This window comes from Sturnira hondurensis, unplaced genomic scaffold (assembly GCF_014824575.4).
Source record: "Sturnira hondurensis isolate 20B ecotype Veracruz unplaced genomic scaffold, ASM1482457v3 Scaffold0008992, whole genome shotgun sequence".
Lineage (NCBI taxonomy): Eukaryota > Metazoa > Chordata > Mammalia > Chiroptera > Phyllostomidae > Sturnira > Sturnira hondurensis.
Window position 1 is genome coordinate 4,185,797 of NW_028081623.1, and position 24,808 is coordinate 4,210,604.

Genomic DNA, 24,808 nt, shown 5'->3' on the forward strand with positions numbered 1-24,808 from the left:
TTCTTTCCAGAATCTTTCTTTTTCAACCATGACTTTAAAATTTTACAAAGACATTCACATTTTCAAGCAGCAAATACAGCTGGCCTTTCCAGACACTTTTTAAAAATCATGTTCATTGTCACCATACTAGAAGTAGGACTTAATGCCTTTCATGTTTATTGATGTATTCCAAGTTGTTAGCATAAGATCTGGCACTTGGTAGGCAAAAAGTATGTATTTACTGACAGAATGAAGTTCTGAATCACAGCTAATGCATTACCTTAATTCACATTCCACAAACATTTTAATCAATAAACCCCTTAAAGAGTCTTTTTGAAATTACATGGGTAACTGCAACTCTCCAACACATGATGGATTAAAGACAGGAAACTTAATGAGTTGCATGCAGAAAAACTTGCTTGTGTCAGGAAATACACATAGGAATTTCACACGTGAAACAAGTATTTTCTTCTTTTTGTAAGTCAATCTTTTCCGTTTTCATCATCTTATTTACAACCTCACCAGTTTTTTTCCAAAATACTTAAGCAATATTTTATGTTCCTTAGATTTCACTCAAGAATACCCAGTGGTTACTGCAATTTTTATAACTTACAGAAATAGCAATTTCCCAAACCTCCTCTTATTAGTTCAAATTCACAAAAATATTAAATGTTATAGAACAGATTAATATTTTTACTACCATATTTCATCAATTTTAAGACACATTCTTTCACATAATAACATGTCTGGATTGGGGAAGTATCTTTATATTGATGCATCTTACTTACAATTCCGTTGTGGTTTAATTGGCAATTTATTTCTAAGTGGTGCATAAAATATCGTTGGTATATCTCTCAATCAATACTGTCTTAGGGTAATATTAAAAGTTGCAGTAAAAATTTTCAATTTCAAACAATAATTTCCCTATCCTCCCAGCCACTCTTGCAACATAAATACATAACTGAAATGTTTAATTAGAAAAACTATCCAAACACAGTTCAATTTTATATAAAATATTTAATTTTTAAAACACAGGCTATTCATGTCACATAAATATCTTCAATTTTATGTTAGCTACTGTGGTCAGCAGAATTAACAAGTGTGACTATTAAGAATAACTTAGATACTGTCACTTATAGGAAGATCTAAAGCTCTAAGAGTCACCATATTGAAATTTCAGATACTTGAATACTGTAGCTATTTTGCAAAAAATTCAAAATATTTCTTCACTTCCTAAAAATGTAGTTTCATTATAAGTTGTTAATACTTAATATCCAAATAAAAGCAAAATAACTTCTTCTTTCATTCACTCCTCCCCAACAAAAAAAGTTCCATAAAAAATAAGATGGTTAACTGACATCATTTTATAGCCATAAAATGGTAAATTTTAAAATATTCTTACTGTCACCATGTACTATTTTAAACGAAGTCTCACAAGTAAGATAGGGGTACAGGGTTAAAAGACTGACTTTAGAACTGGAACAATTTCCATTCTGTAACTGTTGTTTCAACTTAAGATTCCAATAAAAAAGTAAGTTATCAGGAAAGAATGGTTAAAACAAAATGGCTAATCAGCACAACTCATTTCCAGAGTCTATTTCTCCATTTAGTGATATCGAAACACTGGTTATTTAACTTTGGTTCCTTTCTAGAATTATTATAATTATCTATGTGTGTGAGTGTGCACAAAAAGTTATATTTGATACCATCACAGTTGAAATAAGAATTAGTCCATCATTCTTTGTTGCTTTTTTTAAATAAAGTGTTGAACTAAAGTTGCTTTAAGTCTGGCAAAAGTCCTAATAAATCTCACAGAAGGTCAGAGGAGGGAAAGATAAAAGGTTTTCCTTCACTTTTTCTTTGCTGTAGTAAATTCAATCTAGGCAATATTTCCAGTTAACAACTGAAGTTATTTTTTTCATGAAATCGCAATTGTATAACTTAAAATATGGTGTTTGCCTCACCTCCCCCCATGAACATTAACAGATATTCTAATTCTGTTATTATGCCTTGCTTCTATGCTACTAAGCCCTCCCATAATCCATGGCAAATGGAAACAAAAACATAAGGCAAGCCTAAAAGAAAACGGTGCTCTGAAATACTCATTAAACTATTACTTTCAATCATTTAAATGACAAAACTTTTTAGAACTTAAAATCAGAACTCCCTTTCTTTACTCTCACTCTCTAAGAGAAGATGGCAGTGGAAGGTAACAGCCCAAAGAGAGGCAAAAAAGGAGGAAGTGTGATAAGCAGAGAGAATGGATCGAACAGGACTTGAGTAGGCAGACCCCAAACACCCAAGTGCTCCCTTCCTTTTCAATACAAACATACTGATTCCTTTTAGAAGACAAACGGGTATAAAGGTTAAGTACTTTTTCAGACCTTAAGCTTACCTGTTAAGGCACTTACTTACCCTCCCCAACCCACCCATATTTTTCATATAAAACCCACTATTTCATTTGAATGCATTTTGCTAGGTTATGATAATCTGCAAAATAAAACAAAAACAACATTGACCATTTCTTTTATAAAACTGTTGCATCAAGAGAAAGGTTGTGTTTTATTTTCTGAAATGAGCACAAAGTACACCTTTCACAATAACACTGAAAGCAGGTGCAAAGACTGACAGTGACCTTTGACTAAAGGTAGCTTTGTAAAAAGAAAAATACCAAGTAAATCAGTGCCCTTTCTGATTGTTGTAAAACTGGAGAAGCAGGGGTGGGGGGGTTGTTTTTTACATAAAAGTTGGTCCAAACCTAAAAAAAAAAAAGCACAAATGTGCATAGTTCAGAACTGCAAGAGGGCCATAAAAGACTTTTATGTCCCTAATATTAGCATCCACTTAAAACTGCAAGAATACAAAATAAAATTGTGAACTAGAATTTGTGAAGATGTACAATCAACAGATCTAGTTTTTAGAACAGCATGAATTTAAGCAGGGGTTTCTTTTTTTTTTTTTTTGGTCTTTTTTAAAACTATTGTATGCAAGACCCTTTTCACATAAAAATAAAGCTGTTGTTGAATTATTATTATTCAAGTCTCTTGGATTGCTGCCTTAAATTGCAGCTAGAAAAGTCTTTCCAGATAAAAATGATGTGCCTGAGGAAAAACTGATACTCAATATGGTAGCCCTCTGCCTCGACCTCTGCCAGCTGATGTGCTAATGTGTCCCCTGTATCCTTGTGAATATCCAGGTCCTTGGGCAGGAGAAGTCCAGGTCTGTCCATGCATGAGGCTGGGGCCACCCGGGTTTTCCTGTAAGGTACCACCATAGTTATAGTTGTGTATCTTTCCTGGCAAAGCATGAGTACTCTCTGGCCCAGTAGAAGGGTCACTGCTGTTTGCCAGGACTGCAATGGGGCCATGGCTATATTCAAATCTATGATCCTTGTCTCCACTAAATAACATGGGACCAGTATTGAGGTAAATGTCTCCATATCCAGCTACTGAACTGGGAAACGACTCAGAAAAGGCAGAAGGCTGAGGTGGACCACCAGAATGAGATGAAGTAGTACTGTAGTTATCCAAAGACTGAATATCTGAGTTTCCAATGAAGCTATGTCGTTCCAATGGTGGAGCAGAGCTACCTCCTAGACCATCATTACTAACATAAGGAGCAGAAGAGAAAGAAGAGGGTCCAAAATTGTCCTTGTAGTCTGAAGTGGATGCATAAGTATCTCCTGTCTGGTAATCCATACCACTTTCTCTTTTAGGATCATCTTGGGGCTGATGCTGAGCTAGTAGCTGCAACAGGGCTGCTTTCACTCCGGCATGAGGGTCAGTTAATGAAGAACTAGTGGTAGGTATATGCTGGTTTTCTGTCCGATAATCCAGATCTTCTTCAGTGACTGGTGGTGGTTCAGGTGGTTCAGGAGGTCGTTGATCAGGAGGCAGAATACGGGGCCGGTCTGGTTCTGGTGTGAGCTCTAATATCCTCATGTCTTGGTGTTGGATGAGATCATCTTGCCCTAGGTGGAAAAAAAAAAAAGCAAAAAAAAAGAGTAATATTTACTGAGGAAAACTAAATGTTCAAAATAGTTAATGTTTCCTGTGGGGGTCCTAAAAAGCATTAGAAGTTCCATCTCTGTCCATACCCCCCGAAAAAAAAAGAAAAGGAAAAAAATTTAATAGAAAGGGAAAGGGTATGTAAGTACTAATATTGCCTGCTACTATTTAAGTCTATTGTGACTGAAAAATCTCTTATATACCTGTTTATTGCTTGAAGAACAAAAGCTACTATATATGCAAAATTTCTGCCTTGGTCAATCATCCTATTGTAGTTGGAGTAAAAGATTACTTTTTAACCATAGTTTTACATGAGAAAAATCTATTTTTAACTAATAATGAGTTATATCACACATGGTTAATTTGCTAAAGAATCAATTCCTAGAAAGAAACAAAGAAAGTAACCTAACACCCAAGAATTGTCAGCCATCTCTTACCAATGTCACTAAACAACACACATTATAGATAATAACCGCCAACAAGAAAACTATGAATGCAGCTACAATAGTGGTCTGCTACCTGCATACTCACCTGATACTGGAGTGCTAGGTTCTGGAGGTGGCCTGAGCTGTAGTGATGCTTCATGTCCGGCTCCATTTTCTCTTTCTTCTAGAAGCACATCTTTCTGCTTTGACTGCTGAGCCTTTATTAACTGAGTCAATAGAACTGCAAATGCACTCTGCACAGCCGCCTGGGCAGCATCAGTTTCCACTTTAGGCTGGAGGCTCTGAGAAGGTTGAATTCCTCCCAATGGTTTTAAAGACTCCTGTTGTGGTGTTGATGGATCTGTCTGTTTTTCACCTGTTGCCAAAATTCCAGCAGGAAGGTTTATTTTATTTAGCTGCTGTTGAGTCTCAGAGTTTACCTTAATGTTCAACACTTGGACAAAATCAGCCATATTAACACTTGTTTTAGATTGTAGTAGGTTTAGTAGAATTGCCAATTCACTGTGGTTTAACTGCTGTCCAGGGCCTGTTTTTACTAAAGACAAAGTTTATATTAATTAGAATTGCCATAATTTACAGCTCCCCCACCCACAAAATGGCTTGCTCTGTATGACCATACTAAAGTGCATATTTGTAGGACAGTGTTTAAGAAACACTATGAGAAGAAAATCTCAGTCTAGTTTAATTTCATATACATTTAAAATGTAACTGCATATAAATTACCACAAAAAAAGAACTGTGATCTGTGTTGAATAAATTATCTTAGGGATAAATATTTCAAAAGGAAAATCAAGACCTTCATACTATAAATATAACCAGGAAATATCACCTGTGAAAGGTAACTAGATGATGATGATGACAGCTACAGTGTCAGATACTTTATAAGCATTTTATGTCCCTTATCACTCACAACAACAATATAAGGCATGCTCTATTATTAGCACAATTTTTTTTAATGAAGAAGACACTGACATCCAGAATAGTAAATAACTTGCCTAAGGTCACAAACTCTGTAAGTGGCAGAACTGAGATTGGAACCCAATATTTTCAACTACTGCTTATTTAAAATAATGCTTATTATCTAAGAACCTAACCTTATATTTATAGTTAATTCAAACTAGGATGTTGTAGACTCTTCAATAAAGTGTACTTTATTCAAATTACTTTTTTAAAATTTTAAGTTACTCTGGGTAAAAATCTTAACTCATCACCAGCAAAACAAATTCAGGTTTGTTTTGATGTTACCTTAGTCATGTACAGGGGCAGACAAAAGTAGGTTTATAGTTGTGATTATGCAGAATTTATTCTTATATTATCATTTATTCATTAATTATTGTATTATTTATTATTATTATTAACCTACTTTTGCCTACCCCTGTATAATACAGCTCAAATGTTTATAAATATGTTAAGTGATAATACAGACACTGGTAAACAATTTCTATAACTACACAGTAGAAGTGAAACTCCAAAATGATGAAAAACTGATAATACTGTCTTTTTATGTTCTCTCTTTATAGACTTTGAGATTCCTCTTAATATTTAGTATCACTTTTAGATTAATTCATAACAAACTTGTGCAAGTTATTCTAGTGACCTGCAGCATTAATAAGGAACAAAGTCTGATTACTATATCTCAAGGGCCAGTTTTCCTTTTATTTCTCTATTAACAGAAGCAGTCTCTGTTGCGAGCTCAGAGAAGTAATCTTTAACTATGGTATCTCCTCTACAAAAATAGCATTTCCCCATTTCAAGACATTTACTGATTAATAGAGAAAACAGAGCAAAGAAAAAACATTCCTATTAAAAAAAAACAACAACAAACAGAACTCTCACTTAATGGTTAAAAAAAAATTGGCCTGGCCAGGTAGCTCAGTTGGTTCGAGCATCATCCCAAATATGCCAAGGTTGTGGGTTTGATCCTCAGTCTGGGCACATATACGAATCGACTGATGACTGCATAAATAAATAGACCAACAAATTGGTATCTCTCTCTCTCTCTAAAAATCAATAGAAATAAAAATAAAAGGAAAACAAAATAAAAAGAAACCTCTCCACCATTAATAGGACTGTTAATATGTAGATAAGAAACAACAACAAAATGAACTCAGAAAAGGCAATTCATTTTTTACCAGCTAAAATACAGTGAAATAATTAACCCCTATGCCACTAGGTTTGGTAGTGGAATAAGAACAACAGTTTCATGAACAGGAGTAGAAATAAAGACCTGATAGTCTTATTACGGAATATGACAACTGTCACCTGAGACAACTGACCACCATTCACACTTACTGATTGTTCCAGTAGTAGGTATATAACCAATGTAACCAATATACAAGTTAAGAAAACTTTCTGTTGATTCTATTTTGCCTTACTCCTTATTTTACACATTTTTAACATGAAAAGAAATAATATTGAACTTGATGTACATAACCTTCATGGTGTGGACAATAGATGTATTTCCCAAATCTATGTATACCGAATATATTTTCATGTACAAGTGGAAATCACTATTTTGAGAAATTCTGAAGAATGCTTCTCTAGAACCAATAGCAATTGCTTCTGGTTTTTAAAGTAACATGTATCAACACTTTAACGTAGTCTGACCAAGGTCAAGTATGAGCTTGTAGATTACATGGGATAAGAATGGTCACCTTCCTCAAACTTTCTCAGCTAATCTACTCTATTCAATCACCAAAAGCTCAATTTGATTCACAGATGTTATAATCGATTAACCAATCAATATTTACTCATCTCTTAATAAGTAATAGGGTACATTTTCATGTTTAATAAACTGCCACCTCTACACACACACACAGGCAGGCATACCTTGGAAATAGTGCTGGTTTGGTTGCACACACAAAGTACTGCAACAAAGCAAGTTGACATCCATTTTTTGGTTTCCCAGTGCATGCATAAGTTATGTTTATTGTAGTCTATTAGGTATGCAATAGCATTATGTCTAAAAATATAATATATATACCTTTTAATAAAAAGGTATATATAATAAAAAATGCTTCAGTAAAAATGCTTTGTTGCTAAAAAATACTAACCATCATATAAGCCTTCAGCCAGTCAGTAACCTTTTCATTGATAGAGGGTCTTGCCTTGATGTGGATAGCTGCTGAATGATCAGGGTATTGGCTGCTAAAGATTGGGGTGGCTGTGACAATTTCTTAAAATAAGACAACAATGAAGTTTGCCACATCAACTGACTTTCTTTCACAAACATTTCTTCTGTAGTATGATATGCTATTTGATAGCACACTATGCTATTTGATAGCATTTTACCAAAGTAGAACTTCTTTCAAAATTGGAGTCAAACCTCTCAAACCCTGAAGTTGCTTTATCAACTATTTTTATGTAATACTATAAAATCTTTGTTATATTTTAAAGTCTATGTAATATTCTAAAGTCATTTCAACAATCTTCACAGCATCTTCATCAGAAGTAGATTCTATCTCTTCTAAATGGTTTTAGAAATAAGTACATTTTCTTTTCTCTTCCATGAGAAACAACTCTCATCTGCTGAAGTTTTATCATGAGATTGCAGCAATTCAGTCACATCTTCAGGCTCCACTTCTGCTTCCAGTTCTCTTGCTCTTTCTATCACATCTTACTTCCTCCTCTGAAGTCTTGAACCCTCAGAATCATCCATTTGGGTTGGAATCACCTTCCAAATGCCTGTTAATGTTGATATTTCAATATCTTTCCATGAATCATGACTGTTCTTAATGGCACATAGATCGGTGAATCCTTTTCAGAAGGTTTTCAGTTTACTTAACCCAAATCCATCAGATGACTCTCTATCTATGGCAGCTATACCCTTACAAAATATATTTCTTACAAAATAGTAAGACTTTAAAGTTGAAATTACTACTTGATCCATCAGCTGTAACATGGATGTTGTGTTAACAGGCATGAAAACAACATTAATCTCATTGTACCTCTCTTTCAGAACTCTGGGGTGACCAGGTGCATTGCCAAAGTGCAGTTAATATTCTGAAGGGAATGTTTTCTGCTGAGCAGTAGACCTCAACAGCAGGCTTACAATACGCAATGAACTATGTTGTAAACAGCTGTGCTGTCATCCAGGCTTTGTTGTCCTATTTATAAAGCACAGGCAGTATAAATTTAGTATAATTATTAAGAACTCTGGAATTTTGAATGGTAAATGGCATTGGCTTCAACTTAAAGTCACCAACCGCATTGTCCCCTAACAAGAGAGTCAGCCTGTCCTTTGAAAATCAGCCTAGACCTTGACTTCTGTCTTAGGTATCAAAGTCCTAAATGGCATCTGCTGTTTTACCTACATTAAAAATCTGTTGTTTACTGTAGTTGTTTAGTGTAACACCTTCATTAATTACCTCAGCTATATATTCTGATGGCTTGCTGCCGCTTCTACCATCAGTACTTGCTGCTTTGCTTTGCACTTTTATATTATGAAGATGGCTTCTCTCCTTAAACCTCATGAATCGATCTCTGCTAGCTTTAAATACTTCTTGTGCAGATTTCTTTTTTTTTAAGATTTTATTTATTTATCTTTAGAGGGGAAGAGAAGGAGAGAGGGAGAGAAATATCAATGTATGGTTGCCTCTCATGCATCCGCTGCCAGGAACCGGGAACTGGGAACTGGCCTGCAACCCAGGCATGTGCCCTAACTTTGAATCGAACCGCGATCCTGTGGTTCACAGGCCCGCGCTCAATCCACTGAGCTACACTAGCCAGGGCTCGTGCAGATTTCTTACCTCTCTCAGCCATCACAGAACTGAGAGTTAGGGCCTTGCTTTTGATTAGGCTGCAGTTTCAGGAATGTTGTAGTTGGTTTGATCTTCTATCCAGACCACTAAAACTTTCTATACATTAATAAGGCTATTTTGCCTTCTCACTCTTGTATGTACTATAGTACTTTTAATTTCCTTAAAGAACTTTTTCTTTGCATTCACTCTTTACTAACTGCCACAAGAGGCCCAGCTTTCCACCTATCATTGCATCCAAGATACCTTCCTTACTAACCTTAATCATTTCTAGCTTTTGATTTAAAGTGAGATGTGTGTCTCTTCCTTTTACTTGAACACTTAGAGGCCATTATGAGGTTATTAATTGACCTAATTTCAATATCACTGTGTCTCAGAGAATAAGGAGGCCCAAGAACAGGAAGAGAGATGGGGAAAAGTTAATGGAGCAATCATAACACAAACAACATTTATCAATTAAGTACAATGTCTTATATGGGCACTGTGGTGGTATCCCAAAACAATTATAATAGTAACATCAAAGATCATTGGTCACAATAAATATAATAATGATGAACAACTGAAATATTTTTAGAATTACCAAAATGCAACAAAGAGACATGAAGTGAGCAAATGCTGTTGGAAAGACAGTACCAATATACTTGCTCAATATAGGGTTGCCACAAACTTTGAATTTGTGAAAATTAAAATTATCCGTAAAGTGCAATAAGGCATAACAGAATAAAACAAAGTATGCCTGGCCCTGACTGATGAGCTCAGTTGGCTGCACATCAACCCGCAAAGCACAAGGCTGCCAGTTTGATTCCCAGTCAGAACCCAGGCCTGGGTTGTGGGCCTGGTCCCACTTGGGCACATGTGAGAGGCAACTGGTCCATGTTTCTCTCTCACATTCTTGTTTCCCTGTATTTCTCCCTCCTTTCCACTCTCTCTAGAAATAAATAATTTTTCAAAAAAAAAGAAACAAAGTATGTCTGTATTTATGTCCTATCTGCCTCTGCCTTCATTAAAAAAATTAAACTAAAGATGAATGCTTTCTGGTTTTTGAGGCCAAGTGAGGGAGTGGATTCCATTTTTTAGAGTTAACATTGAAGAGAGTCAATCTTATAAAACTTGAGCTTCTATAATATAATGGGAAATTTATTAAGAGTAATCTGCAGCCTTGCAGACCGCTGCTGCCCTGTCAACCCCACAGTGTTTTCAACATCGCTGACCAACAGCCCTTGGGCCTTGTCTCCTTCAAGTTCTTTACAGACAAAGTTCCAAAGATGATAGAAAACTTTTGTGCTGTGAGCAATGGGGAGAAAGGACTTGGTTATAAAAGTTCCTGCTTTCGCATTATTTTTTCAGGATTTATATACTAAGGCAGTGACTTCAAGGTCATAATGGCCCAGGTGGCAAATCCATCTATGGGGAGAAATTTGATGATGAGAATTTTATCCTGAAGCATATGGGTTCTGGCATCTTGTTCATGGCAAATGCTGGAACCAACATAATGCTACCCGGTTATTCATCTGCACTGACAAAACTGACTGGTTGGATGGCAAGCATGTGATCTCTGGACAGGTGAAAGATGGCAGGAATGTTGTGGTAGTCATGGAGCACTTTTGGATGCAGGAATGGCAAGATCAACAAGATCACCATTGCTGTCTGTGGACAACTCTCATAAATTTAACTTGTGCTTCATCTTAACCATCTGACCATTCCTTTTGTAGCTCAGGAGAGTACTCTTTTACCCCAGTCTGCTTGGAATATTCTGTAATCAGCATGTTCTCATCAGTTCATTGGGCTCCACATTTTCCTTACCCCTTCCAAGTCTAGCTAGATTGCAGAATTAAGTTTATGATTATGAAAGAAAAATTAAATTACTGTAAAAAAAGGTAATGAGGATATTATAGAGTATGAAAGAGCTCCTATTACAATTTTTGGCTATTTTCCTGTATTTTTTGTCTTACATCTTAAGCATTAACAGACATTAAATGCTGACCGTCAGTGAGAACAGGGTTAGTAAAAGACCTACTGACTCCTGCACTAGGAGAAAAAAGGAAGTAGAGAAATCTGACTAATGACTAGTCATAGGTAATTCGAGGCCTTTTTATAAGTTAATCTTACCTTGAGATTGCTTAATATCGTGGTGCCACTAGCAGTGACACATCTGTACTGGCACAAGCAAATAACAACAGAGTGTCAAGTTCAATAAATAAACCTTAATGTTCAACTTTTAACCTCAAATGCTTTAACACTACAGCAATATAATCAAGAGTAGCCAAAAAACAACTGGAAGAAAACCAACCCATGAAAGCATTACTGACCAGGTGCTACGTTTGAGTTGCCCTGAGATTTCAATTGTGAAGTTGGCAGCACACCCTGGGGTGTATTGGTTCTGCTGTCATCTAAGCCCAGAGACAAATCCTTTCTGGGGGCTTTAATTGTGGAAACATCATCAGTCATGCCCATCTGCTTCTGTCTTCTTCGCTTTTTACTCCATAACTCATGACAGTCTTGCCATAAAGGAAGGCTAGAAAAAAAAGAATAAAACTCTTCATCAGTGGTATTGTTAACAACAAAAAGCTAAATCCCGACAAAGCTGCCACTCCCCACCGCCTAAAAGTTGTTGAAGACTCCACACATAGCCTTTATAAATTCTTCCAATAAAAATTGACCTTGATGCCCCACCTCCTTCCAGACTTCACTTTTATAAGCAGACTATTTTTTATGGTTTCTAACCAATCAATAAATAATCACTTATTAAAACTATAATGAAGAATAATGTATGGTCATAAAAGTAGGTTACAGTTATCCTTGGTGCAATCTTTCAAAGCCAATTCTATCATAGTACATAATATATTGAATATGACATCAAAACAAAAGGCAAAAGAGATGCCATTTGCAGAAATTAGATGCAGGGTTTAAAAAGTACTAAAGGGTAGGACATAACATTTGTAAAAAAATTTCTAGTAAAAACTTTTATCTTTTTAATACCCTCATATTTGCTTCTGTAAGCAAATGATCTAGAATTAAACTAATGCTAGAGGTGTTTTATTTTTTATTTTTATTTATTTACTTTAGAGGGGAAGGAGAGAGGGGGAGAGAAACATCAATGTATGGTTGCCTTTTGTGCATCCCCTGCTGGGAGTTGGCCTGCAGGGAACCAGCCTGCAACCCAGGAATGTGCCCTGACTGGGAATTGAACCGTGATCCTCTGGTTCGCAGGCCCGTGCTCAATCCACTGAGCTACGCCAGCCAGGGCTTAGAGGTGTTTCAATAATAGGTAATCTAGGCTCATTACTCATCAACAAAGAGTCCTGAATGACTAGCAACTATCAAACTTACCCTCAATTCTGAAACAATTCTACCTGAATGTAATTTCATAAGCCTGACAACAATGCAGAATAACATTTGCTTAAAGACATAAATATTTGATTTATAAGTATCTTCTTCTTACCCTAATAATCCAATGGGAAGTTACTATGATATCTACTTAAATGAGAAAATTAAGGCTTGGAAAGGTTAATAAACTTGCCCAGAATAATTACAAATTCCCTTGAACAGCCCCAACCTGGTGATATATCTGCAGTCTATGACCTGTACATGTTTTCCTCTAAGGGTACATGAAGACTTTCTAAGGCGGTATACTTGGAATTACTTTAAAAGAATTTCTATATCCACATGTCCTATTTCCTAAAATTGACCTTTGAGCATGGCCTGCACATTCAGTAAATTCTTAATGCCTCCTCTTTTGCAATTACTCTTATCTCATATTATAAAATAAAGGCATATGCAACAATATGGTTGACTCTTAGCGAAGTAATATAATATTAAGTAAAGCAAGGTCATTCCCAAAAGATTATAAACAGCATGACAACCCTTATAAAATTAAAAACTAAAATTTAAAAATATAAATTGTTATGAGTACATATAGATGGCAACAAAAGTATATACAAAAGAAAACAAGGATGATGGTTACCTCAGGTGGAGGAAGGCATGTCAGGGATAGGACCAGGGGGAAGGGAAGAGAGGGTACGATGTAATTAAAGTAGGTTATTTTTAAGATTCTAGCTTTTATTTGGCACGCTCATGGCTGCTTATCAATACCATTTGAAATAACTAATTAAATCACATAAGTAAAAGAAAAAAAAGAGAGCCATGCATGGACCAATGATGAGTGACACAAGGATTATGATTAAACCAAGTCTATGCACCTGAGGTCCAAAAACAAAATGAAGGCATACCTCTCAGCCATCTTACTATGGTGCATTGCCTCAGCGTGTAAAAACCTCCTGGAGTAACAAACAAAGGGACAATTTGAAATATTGATACTGGGAAGCTATAAGGCATCATAATCCCGCCAAAGCCTTTCCTTTCTCTCTTCTCTGTCCCTCTCTCCCTTTGCATGTGTGCCTTTGTGCATGTATATTGTAGCCTTAGCCTCTGTTGGAATATTCTGAATTCAGATATACTGCAGTACTGCTGTACTGCAGTAACTGGAGTGATTTCACTTCCTCCATCCCAATGTTCAGGGAATGCACAGAACTTGTGAAAGAAAGAGTCCCATGAGAATAAAGCAAAAAATTCCACTAAAAGGTAATTTGAAGGTAAGGTATTCTACATGGATGATTTTAAAACTCATCTCCAGTTAAGATAAACATTATTACAACAATAAAACAGTATAGGTGATACTGACTCACAGATAAAGCAGGATTGTTTTTCTTAGATGAATAATTTTTTTTAAAAAAGATTTTATTTATTTATCTTTAGAGGGGAAGGGAAGGACAGGAGAGAAATATCAATATATGGTTGCCTCTCCTGCGTCCCCTGCTGGGAACTGGCCTGCAACCCAGGCATGTGCCCTGACTGGGAATCGAACCGCGATCTTCTGGTTTGCAGGCCTGCACTCAATCCACTGAGCAATACCAGCCAGGGCTAGATGAATAAATTTTTATGTACTTTTCTGAAGGTTCAAATATTGGTTCAGTCACTTACTTATTATGTCTCATGAGGCAAGTAATGACCTCTGTGCCCCAGTCACCCTGTCTTTAAAAATGAGATAATAATACCTTGTGGGGTAGAGGTAATATATGTTAACTTATGTAAGTGCTTGAACATAGGCACTATATTCATGTGTGATAACACTTATCATTTAATATGGTAGCTTAAAGCTATTTTTTATCAAACCACCTCATGAAATATTCTAATAAAGTTGATCACATTTTATTTTATAAATTGTTTAATGCTTTATAGTTGCTATTAAGAAAAATTAAAGTTATCGCCTAGCTGCCATTCTGATTTATTTTTTTAACAGCTATACTTTTTCTCTTTTTACTGAATACATCAGAAAATTAGAACATCTAATACAATTAATGCAGTTATTTTTGTGTTTTTTTTATAACCTACTCTCACTTGATTATTCCTAACACATCGATCAGAACAGTTTAATACATAAACATATTTCCTGAAGGAATATCAGGCCTTTTTTCATAGTCCTTAGTACATAAATAATTTGTAATTTTAACTATTACATATTACAAAATGATATTATTTATGTAACTTTTAATTTAAATATTACATTGACATAATCATTACAACTGACTGCTTTAGTGATGTATCTAACAAAATTTGATGTACCCCACAACTTACTACTAATTTACAGAGTTTTCACCAAAATGCGCATTTAACATTTATTTTAAATGAAAAAAAAACCCCAGCTATGTTCTGATAAAGACTGAGTAAATGTAGGTGATACGTTTGACAATATGAACAGTGTTTCTAATTAGGTTATGTGGCAGACATTTTTCATAAATTGAATGGGATACATCTACAGTTCCAAGGTATGAACAAAAACATATTGTTTTAAAAATGTAATAAAAATACAATTTAAAAAATTGATTGGTAAAGCAGCACTGAAATTACATACTGACTTTCTAATCTCTTGTAAGTATAGTGGATTAAATAAGTATTCATAAAGTTTCTTTGGTTTATTTTCCCCAAATTTAAAAAATTAAATGATTAATGACTGAGTAACATATCTTTTGGCAAGTCATGCAGTTTCCACATATTTACTGTCAAAAAATTAAAGGAGAAAAAAATCATATGTTTACATCTGAAAGATCATTAAAATAATTTTTGATGATAGATTACTATGTGATTTGGGGTATAATATGGAGGAATTTCAAAGAATTCAGTGATATAACTATGACAAAACCCCACTTATTCTCAAATGCTTGTTCACAATAAAACTAAAATTAATGTGGAACTATGTTTCATTCTAGAATAAGTACGATGAATCGATAGATATGCAAATTACACGGAAAAAATCTCAGCCATATTTATTTCATTACATTGCATTTCCAATAAAATTTAATGTTTTCCTTTCTTTTCTTAACTGAAATCTGTACTATTAATATTTGCAATGACAAATTCATCAAGAAGAGAAAGAGCTGTGTAGTCAGTCAGATTTTAAAAATCAATTTCTATTTATATGTATACATATTCTTATTTTAAAGATGTGTAGTAGTATTATCAATATAAAACTTTCAAGCAAAAATATATGTTGCATTAAAAACCTGCAGAAGAATGCCCTGGTTAGGTGGCTCAGTTGGTTGGAGCATCATCCCGTACACCAAAAGAGTCGCGGGTTCAATCTCTGGTCAGGGCACATACCTAGGTTGCAGGTTCAATCCCTGGTTGAGGCACATGTAGGAAGCAACAGTTTGGTGTTTCTCTCCCTCTCTCCCTCTAAAATCAATAAATATACCCTTGTGTGAGGACTTAAAAATAAACCCCTGCAGAATCAATATAAGTTAAAAATGAAAAATGAACAATGTCAAATTGTTAGAGTTTCTTCACACATTTTCTAATTGAATGTTGGTGAATATAAAGATGTTAAGACATTCTGATTCCACTGAATATGTTTTTAAGAATGACGTAACTGCTCCACTTAAGTGTCAACATTTATGATACAATGAAAATTACACCTTTTGCAAGTGTATTTAAACCCTTGATTTAAAAAGTTTAATGTTAGTTAAAAATATACTTTGACACAGTTTTACCAGAATTTTTTCACATGTACTATTTAAACCGTAAGATCAACTCCCACAGCCAATAATGGGAGAAAAACTGCATTACGTTCCCCTTGATATGATACAGTAGGGAAGCACACATTACTACCTAGTTAATATTCTTGCCTGCCTCAACCCCAAAAGATATTCTTCTTTTTTAAAATGTTATGTGATTTTTTTTAAAGATTTTATTTATTTATCTTTAGAGGGGAAGGGAATGAGAGAGGGAGAGAAACATCAATGTATGGTTGCCCTTCGTGCGTCCCAGGCTGGGAGGTGGCCTGCAGGGAACTGGCCTGCAACCCAGGCATGTGCCCTGACTGGGAATCGACCCAAAAGATATTCTAATTCTGATTATAAGAAAGCAATTAAAGCTAGACTTTTATAATGTTTTTCAAAATAGCTAGCTTCAACTCTTTAAAAATGTCAATGTCATAAAAACCCTCCCCAAAGAGTAATTAAAGGCTGAAGGGGCATGAAAGCTAAATGAAATGTGTAAGCTCTGAATAAATTCTTCACTCCCCACTGCCATAAAAAAATAATAGCTATAATTTGACTATAGGAAAAATTAGAGAAATGGGACTATTAGATATTACAATGTTAAATTTGTTATGCTTTATAATGATACTATAGTTACACAAAATTAAGTCCCAGTTCTTACAGATACATGTGAATCATTTATAATGCAGTGTCACTTCTACAATATAACATTTAAACAGTTCAGAAAAAAAGTTTACACAGAGTGATAAATCATTTGTGTCTGTGTCCAAATATTAATAACTGGTAAATCTACATAAAGGATACATGAATGTTCACTGTATTATTTTTCTATTTTAATGTAAATTAGACAATTTTTCAAACGCAAAATTGAAAAAAATTCTTTGAAGGGATACTAGAGCCAAAGTTTCGAGACTGCTGATAGCTACTGGTAAGCAAAAAAAAATAATTTAAAAAATTTTAAATGAATTAATTCAACAATGAATAATTCAGTTCCCTCAACATGTCAGATGATATATCCTCAATGCCTTTCAAATCATCCCACAAAAGCTATTCATAAACAGCAAAAACTTAATGAAGCTGAATATGATGGCCTCAGAAATACAGGAAGCCCAATCTAAGTGATAAGTGGAAAAGTCAAGATCTGAACTCCAAAGCCCATGTTTGTTCATTTGTAATATATAAACTGTAGTACATGAAAATATTTTATTATAGGGATAGTCTTGCTTTTATGATGCACATCATCATTTTAAAATTGAGGAAGTCCCTACAAAGTCTCTAGATCCTACCAAGAAGAACCAAATGAACTGCTCTGTCTCACCTTTTCCCAAATCTAATTCTAGAGAAATTACAGGTGCTGCAAGAGAGTAAAATTTCAAGAACCTCGCTGTTCTGACTCTCCAACTCTGTGCATTCCATATCCCCACCACTAGATAATAAACTTACTCTATAAAGGCTTTTGATACGAATATTATTCTATCCAATGATAAAAATTTTCTATTACATAGTTTGCCAAGAAATATTTCATAACTTCTCTCTCTTATTGGACTAACTCGAATTTAAGAGCTGGCTCTGCCACCTATTACTATATTTGTATTCTTGGGCAAGTTTTTTAACCTCTTTGTGCCTGCTTCCTCCTCTGTAAAATGGTGATGATAATAATAACATCCACCTGAGAGGTCTATAAAGCTTAGACACAAAAAACGTTTAACTTTAGCACTCAAAATTTTAGCAATACCAACTAGTAATATAAGCAGTAGTATGGGCAATACGGTAATAAGCTACAGCAGTAATATTTTCTTAAGAGTTAAAATACATCAATAAACTTGGCTAGAGGAAGGCTATATTTGCTAGTCCTATGATTAGCTGAACATTAAGCAAGATTCTGCATTCTAGATGTATAAAATATGTGTTTTACTGTTATTCTATTTCTTATTTTATTTCTTATGACTTAATAATGGAAAATCTCCTGACATTTATATACAGATGTTATTAAAACTGTCCAGATTCTTTATACATGGGATCTAATAATAATAAAGTCACTTACTCTGGTGGAGGCATTTTTGATGGTTCCACATCCCGCAGGAACTCACACTGAAGAGCTTGTTCTGCAGTACAGCGCTTACTAGGATCCAAGGCGAGCATGTAATCAAATAAGTCTAGTGCAGCTGCAGGAATACTGACATGAGAGGAATACAAAAGTCACACATGTTCTTTGAAACAAGTTTAATGTTTTTTAGAAGCTTATTTCAAATATTAGCATTTTATAACATGTTTACAATACTTGAGTCCTTTGAAAAATATTTTTACATATTTTGTAACTATTATTGTAAATTTTGACAAAAATAATATATTTTATCACTTTATGAGCAGTTAGCTGTTGTGACTAAATTAAGAACTGAACAGAATAATTTCCAACAATAAAATAAAAACCTGAGCTCAAGTAACTTGAAAAATGTTTAAAATTTAAAATACTATTAAAGTTCTTTCCTGTAAGCACCTAATCTAACACAGAAAATCAAACCACTAATGCCCTATGGTAGTGAAATGGTAAATTACATGTAGAAGCAGAAACTCAAAATAAAATAATATAGAAGAATTGTCATAGGTCTACTCTTGAGTCAACAGAGCAGTGACATTTAGAATTCACAACAAATAACAAAAAGAAAAATTCAGTACAATACAGGTGTTTAAGCATCCCCTTCTTACAAAACAAATTCTTCTCTTAACTTTCGACGATACTGCTTCTTTGGTTTCATGGTGTTGAAATACGGCAGTTTGATTACATCGGGCCACACTGCAGGACACGGACTCCCACATATACGGCTAAACACATAAAAAGAAGTACATCGCTATAAACTACATACACAAAATAATACAACTGCTTTACAAAACATCAACTCATTTAAGTCCTGACACAAGTATAGAGATTTTCACTAAACATTTTAGTTATCCCAACTTAATTACTTGTTTTAAAACATTCCAGTTCCTAGAAAGAAAACCTTATTCACCAAATCAAACCTTAAAACATGGGGAACACTCAAAATATGCTAATGTTTTGAACCAAAGTAAGAGGTTTTATGCCAATAAATTAAGGAACTAGAGTTTAGTTTATGTCTTTCTCTGTTTTTTTTTAGGTACCTGTCACTACCTCTCATAATGAATATAATGAAATTTGCAGTAATAGCAGAAACAAATATCCTATACTCAAGAAGGTAAGTATATTGTAAAGACTGCTGAATTCTGTCAACAGGAAGACCCTAAAAGTAACACCTTTGAATCACACAAGTTCTTTAAAATTGTGCTAGATTTCAAGGTACTTATAAATTTTAAATGCGTTATGTAGATTATATCTCGGAAACTCTTACTTTTGTATTAATAAATCCTTGTGATAATTTATAGAAGAACTGCTATAATAAATAGGTAACTCTACCTGGTAAAGAGTTAAAAAACTGATTTTGGTAATGTATAGATTAAAAAATGGGTTAAATATGCTTAACTTGAGTATACTGAATCCCAAGGATAAATGTACAATGTATATAAAATGATCAGCTGGTCTTTAAATGTAAAAAGGTCCATGCATCAGTGACTAAAAGTAAAAATATTTTATACATAAATATAAATGCATGCAGCAACATGTATGAAAGCATTTGACAGCTACAATTGCCATTCTAAAGCTCAGCTTTAGAATGCTCAGACAGCTTCTCACATTTAAGCTGTATGTCACTCAAACTGTGCTTTTTGTTTCAATATACAGTAATCCCCCTTATCTATGGGGCGTACGTTCTAAGACCCTCAGTGGATGCTGAAACCATGGATAGTACCAAACCCTATGTATGCTATGCTTTTCCTATACATACGTACACACCTATGATAAAGTTTAATGTATAAATTGGTACAGTGTAGATTAACAACTATAATAATCAAATAGAAGAAATATAATATTATATAATAAAAGTAACACGAATGTGGTCTTTCTCAAAATATCTGTTGTATTGTACTCACCCTTACACAGCGTGGACACAGATGGGAAGGAGTGGGATCATGTGAGATTTCATCATAGTACTAGGAACAGTGTGCAATTTAAAACTTATGGTTTATTTCTGGAATATTACATTTAATGTTTCAGACCGCAGATAACTGAAACTGAAACCACGGACAAGAGGGAACTATTGTTCTATAGTTTAGAATTTTTAGAAGCCCAAGCTTTAAAAAGGTATCAAGAACCTTCTACTTTATCCATTCCCAATCTTTTCTTCCTTACAACCCAATTTTCGCAAACTCCTCTAAAGTACAATGGTTTTCTCAGGAAAGGAGGCCAAATAGGAATGTGGCTATTTATGATCTGGTCCCAAACTGCCTTCCCTAGTCTCACCTCCCAATTCACCTCTACCCAAAGACCAACTATGCCTTCACATCCATGCTCATATTCCTTCTCCCTAGATGCTACCTGAATGCTTTTCATTTCTCAAGATTCATATCAAAAGTATTCCATTCATAGAAGTCTTTCGTATCCCCAATGTTAATCAATCAGGTTACTCTTCGCATGCTACTTGTTTCTTTTGACATTGTTTCATCTTGTTTTATATTTTAGTTATTTACATGTATGTTTCTCTTACTAAATTATAGCTTGGGAACCATGTCCCTTAAACAACAGAAAAGTGGGAAAGGGAATAAGAGAAATATGTTACTGGTGAAGAAAAGTGCACAGGCAAAGGCATGGAATTAGTCAAGTATAAACATTTGGGATAAGGAATAAAGATATCAGTATAGGAGGGGCCCTGGCTGGTGTAGCTCATTGGATTGAGTGCGGGCCTGTGAACCAGAGGATCTTGGTTCGATTCCCAGTCAGGGCACATGCCTGGGTTGCAGGCCAGTTCCCTGCAGGCCAACTCCCAGCAGGGGATGCACGAAAGGCAACCATACGTTGATGTTTCTCTCCCTCTCTCCTTCCCCTCTAAAGATAAATAAATAAATAAAATTTTAAAAAAAAGATATCAGTATAGGAGGGATTTAGAGCTCAGGTAGGTTTATCTGGAAGATAAAAAGGGGCCATGCAATATATCTTTAAGAGGCAGCTTGCCTAACTAAAGGTGATCCATAAACAATACAAGTTTTAACTGCATGAGTCCATTTATACAGATTTTTTCAATAAATACTATGTTTTATCTTATGATTTTTTAATAACATCTGTTCCCTAGCTTACTTTATTGTAAAAATATAGCATATAATATAGATAAAATATGTATTGACTGCTTCTGTTATCAGTAAGTCTTCTGGTCAACAGTAATCTATTATTAGTTCAATTCTGGGGAGTTAAAAGTTCTACACAGATTTTTGACTGCACACAGGATCAGTGCCTCAACTCCCCCATGTTGTTCAAGGATCAACTGTATAATGAAAACAAACTCTGAAAACAAACTTTAGAACTGAATTCTGTCTGTGTGATACTTGTCAAATTACATCATGAAAGAATTTGTTTCTTCTTTTGTAAAATGAAGATTAATTTTACTTTAGAGCTGTGAAATTAAATGAGCTATCATCTGGCCCATTAATAGCCTTATAATATATATTGGTTTCATTACCTCTTAGTTAAAGAGTTTTAATTATTTTATTATATGTGTTGTGGGAAAACATCTAAGTACTACTAAAGTTATTTAATTGGTAACAGCACACAGGATGGAACACATACTGAGGCATGGAAAGTTACCAGAAACTAGGGAAGAAGACAGGAATTGATGATAACTGTATATTAGCAACATTTGTGCCTGATGGCCAACAAGCTCCCCCCAAATCATTTACTGAAGATGTCTTAAAATGCATCATGTGCTAAACCCCAAATACCTGAGGTCTATTTCGGGGATTTTAATATTCTGGTGTCAATACGGTATGGCAGGCTTTATATTTTTTTATGATGCTGAGAGGACAAATTCCTCTACCCATTCCTCTAATTACTACTTTTAGAATTCCTTACAGATAAAATGTAGAATCAATACTACCATACTCCAAAAGTAGGAGAATCCTATTGGGATTCAACTTCTGCTGTGAATTTGTAGATTTATTCAGAAAGGACAGCTATTCTTACAAACTTAATGTTTCTATATCAGAAAAACTTTTATATTTCTTTCATTTTTACATATACTACTTCAATTAGATCTTTGTATTCCTTGTCATGGGTTCTATTTTTCACTTTTTTCAATGTGTTGTTCCCCTTACTATATTTCCTTAGTATGAACTAGAAAAGTTTTGTTATAGAAAAAGCTTAGAATTTGACATACAAAATTTTAAGTGGCCATGTGAGATCCCATGATTCCTAACAGTTTTAGTAGCTGTTTCTTTGAAGTTTTCCAGGTTTATAATTATATTAGCTATAATAAGAATTCATCTACTTTTTCTAATGATTCCTCTTTATCACTATATAATGTTACATTATATAGCAATTTCTAAACAATGTTAGAATGATAATGATGTGCTATACAATACTGGATAATTTTGTTTGTCACAGATTTTTCTAAATGTATTTTTTAAGGTTTCATTTATTTAGTTTTAGAGAGAGGGGAAGGGAGGGAGAAAGAGGGGACTGAAACATCAATGTGTGGTTGTCTCTCATGTGGCCCCCACTGGGGACCTGCCCTACAACCCAGGCATGTGCCCTGACTGGGAACTGAACCAGAAACCCCTTGGTTCACAGCCCACACTCAATGCACTAAGCTACACCAGGCAGGGCTTGTTACAGATGAATTCTTTTTAATGGGAGTACTTTCATTGGTCTACCACTGGGAAAGATGATGGCTTCGGTTTGAAATACACAATACATAATAAAGATATTTACAGAGCCCTGGCTGGTGTAGCTCAGTGGAATGACCATGGGCCTGTGAAGCAAAGGGTCGCTGGTTCAATTCCCAGTCAGGGCACATGCCTGGGTTGCAGGCCAGGTCCCCAGTAGGGGACGCATGAAAGGCAACCACACAATGATGTTTCTCTCCCATTCTTTCTCCTTCCCTTCCCCTCTCTTTAGAAAATAAAATAAAATATTTTTTAAAAAAGATATTTACAGACACATACAAATTCATATACATGTCCTGTTTAGGAAGCATTCATTTATTCCTTTTCACTATAGGTTTTACTTTTGTGGCTTAAAATATTTAAAGGATACTTAACTTTTATCAGTTTGATTTTTAGAAACGTGATATAATCATCTGCATTTTCTTCCCTAGGCTTCTATGTGTTAAGAGATTTCCTAACACTTAATCATCCTTACATCCTTACTTAATCAAGAAATACCACCTGGGCCTAATAAAAGTAGTATTATTTTAGTATAATGCTGTATTCTACTTGTTAATTTGTTCTGAATCAATACTCATATAATATTGTTATACAGAAGCAGTGTTCAATATAGGGGTACAAAGACACCTGGGTGTCCCCTAGATGTTGCAAAGGTCCGGCAGGTTAAAGGTATTACTGAGACATTATTGCCTTTTTCAATGTGTTGATTTTATACTGATGATGCAAGGCTAATGGTGGGTAACACTAACAGTACCTTAGCATGATTCAGGGCAGTGACACCAACAACAGAAATAATTACTCTGCACTACCACACAATCTCAGGGCAGGAAGGAAGCCAGTTTCACCTAAGAATGTATTTATTGAAGCAGTAATGAAAAAAAGATGTTATGAAACACTAACACTTGAGTATACTTCTTTTTAATAGTCTGTGATAAAACAGAAATATTTGTAAAGCACTTCTACTATATAACAGGTCTGATAGCTGTCTTGAGAAGCATATATAATTATTTGAGTTGCAAGCTGAAGTAGCTTCTTTATTCATGCAACATCTTTTTTACCTGCAAGAACTAACAAACTATGGTCATTCAGACTTGAGTATCTGTAGACATTTTCTCAAATATGAACAAGGTCAGTTTGTTACTTCAAGGAAGATGACAGCAATATTTGTTGTCAATTATACAATTCAAGCTTTTAGGAGAAAATCAAAATACCAGAAAACTTATTATCTACATCATAAACTGACAGCTTCACAATAAATACCTAAAGGCTTTTCTGATTGAGATTAGTGGTGATAACAAATAATATAATGAAATGTTACATTTCGAAGAGATGCTCAATTCAGTGATACAATATTTTCCAAATGACCAATACACATAATTTATAAAATCATCATAGTTGTAAAAGATCCATTCAGAGTTCAAGAGATATCAATGGATTTTAATATATTACAGTATAAAATATTACTTGGTTTGGTTTCAGACTATACATTTTATCTAACCTGTAAAAGATTACCTTTTATTTAGTGCAATTTCAAAAATGAATATGCAGAATTATCCAAAAAGACTAGTGACAACAGTGGATCACACACATGAGGATCCCAAGTATACTGTATTAAGGCAAAGATTAAACAATCTGTAAAAATATAAAAATGGTACTGATTTCACCAAGATTTATTTACATTTGGAAAATATTTTTTACAATTTTAGATGCCATTTTAACATATTTTTTAATGAATTAAAAATACTTTTATTTTCTCAGTTTTAATTTCTAATAACTATCAG

General features: G+C 34.4%; 1 protein-coding gene across 2 annotated transcripts in view; it reads right to left on the reverse strand.

Annotated features, from left to right (window-relative positions):
- Window positions 1-279: 279 nt before the first annotated feature.
- The window catches only part of CDK13 (cyclin dependent kinase 13), a 138,836-nt gene continuing 114,307 nt past the window's right edge, over window positions 280-24,808 (reverse strand). The window contains exons 10-14 of one of the 2 annotated variants that reach the window (XM_037056525.1): window positions 18,951-19,067; window positions 18,289-18,420; window positions 11,499-11,704; window positions 4,518-4,967; window positions 280-3,949 (exon numbers count right to left, since the gene is read on the reverse strand). In XM_037056525.1, coding sequence (XP_036912420.1) covers window positions 3,099-3,949; window positions 4,518-4,967; window positions 11,499-11,704; window positions 18,289-18,420; window positions 18,951-19,067 — 1,756 coding nt within the window. In that variant the 3' untranslated portion in view covers window positions 280-3,098. The remainder of the gene's footprint in view (window positions 3,950-4,517; window positions 4,968-11,498; window positions 11,705-18,288; window positions 18,421-18,950; window positions 19,068-24,808) is intronic. The other variant, XM_037056526.1, reaches the window with a different exon arrangement.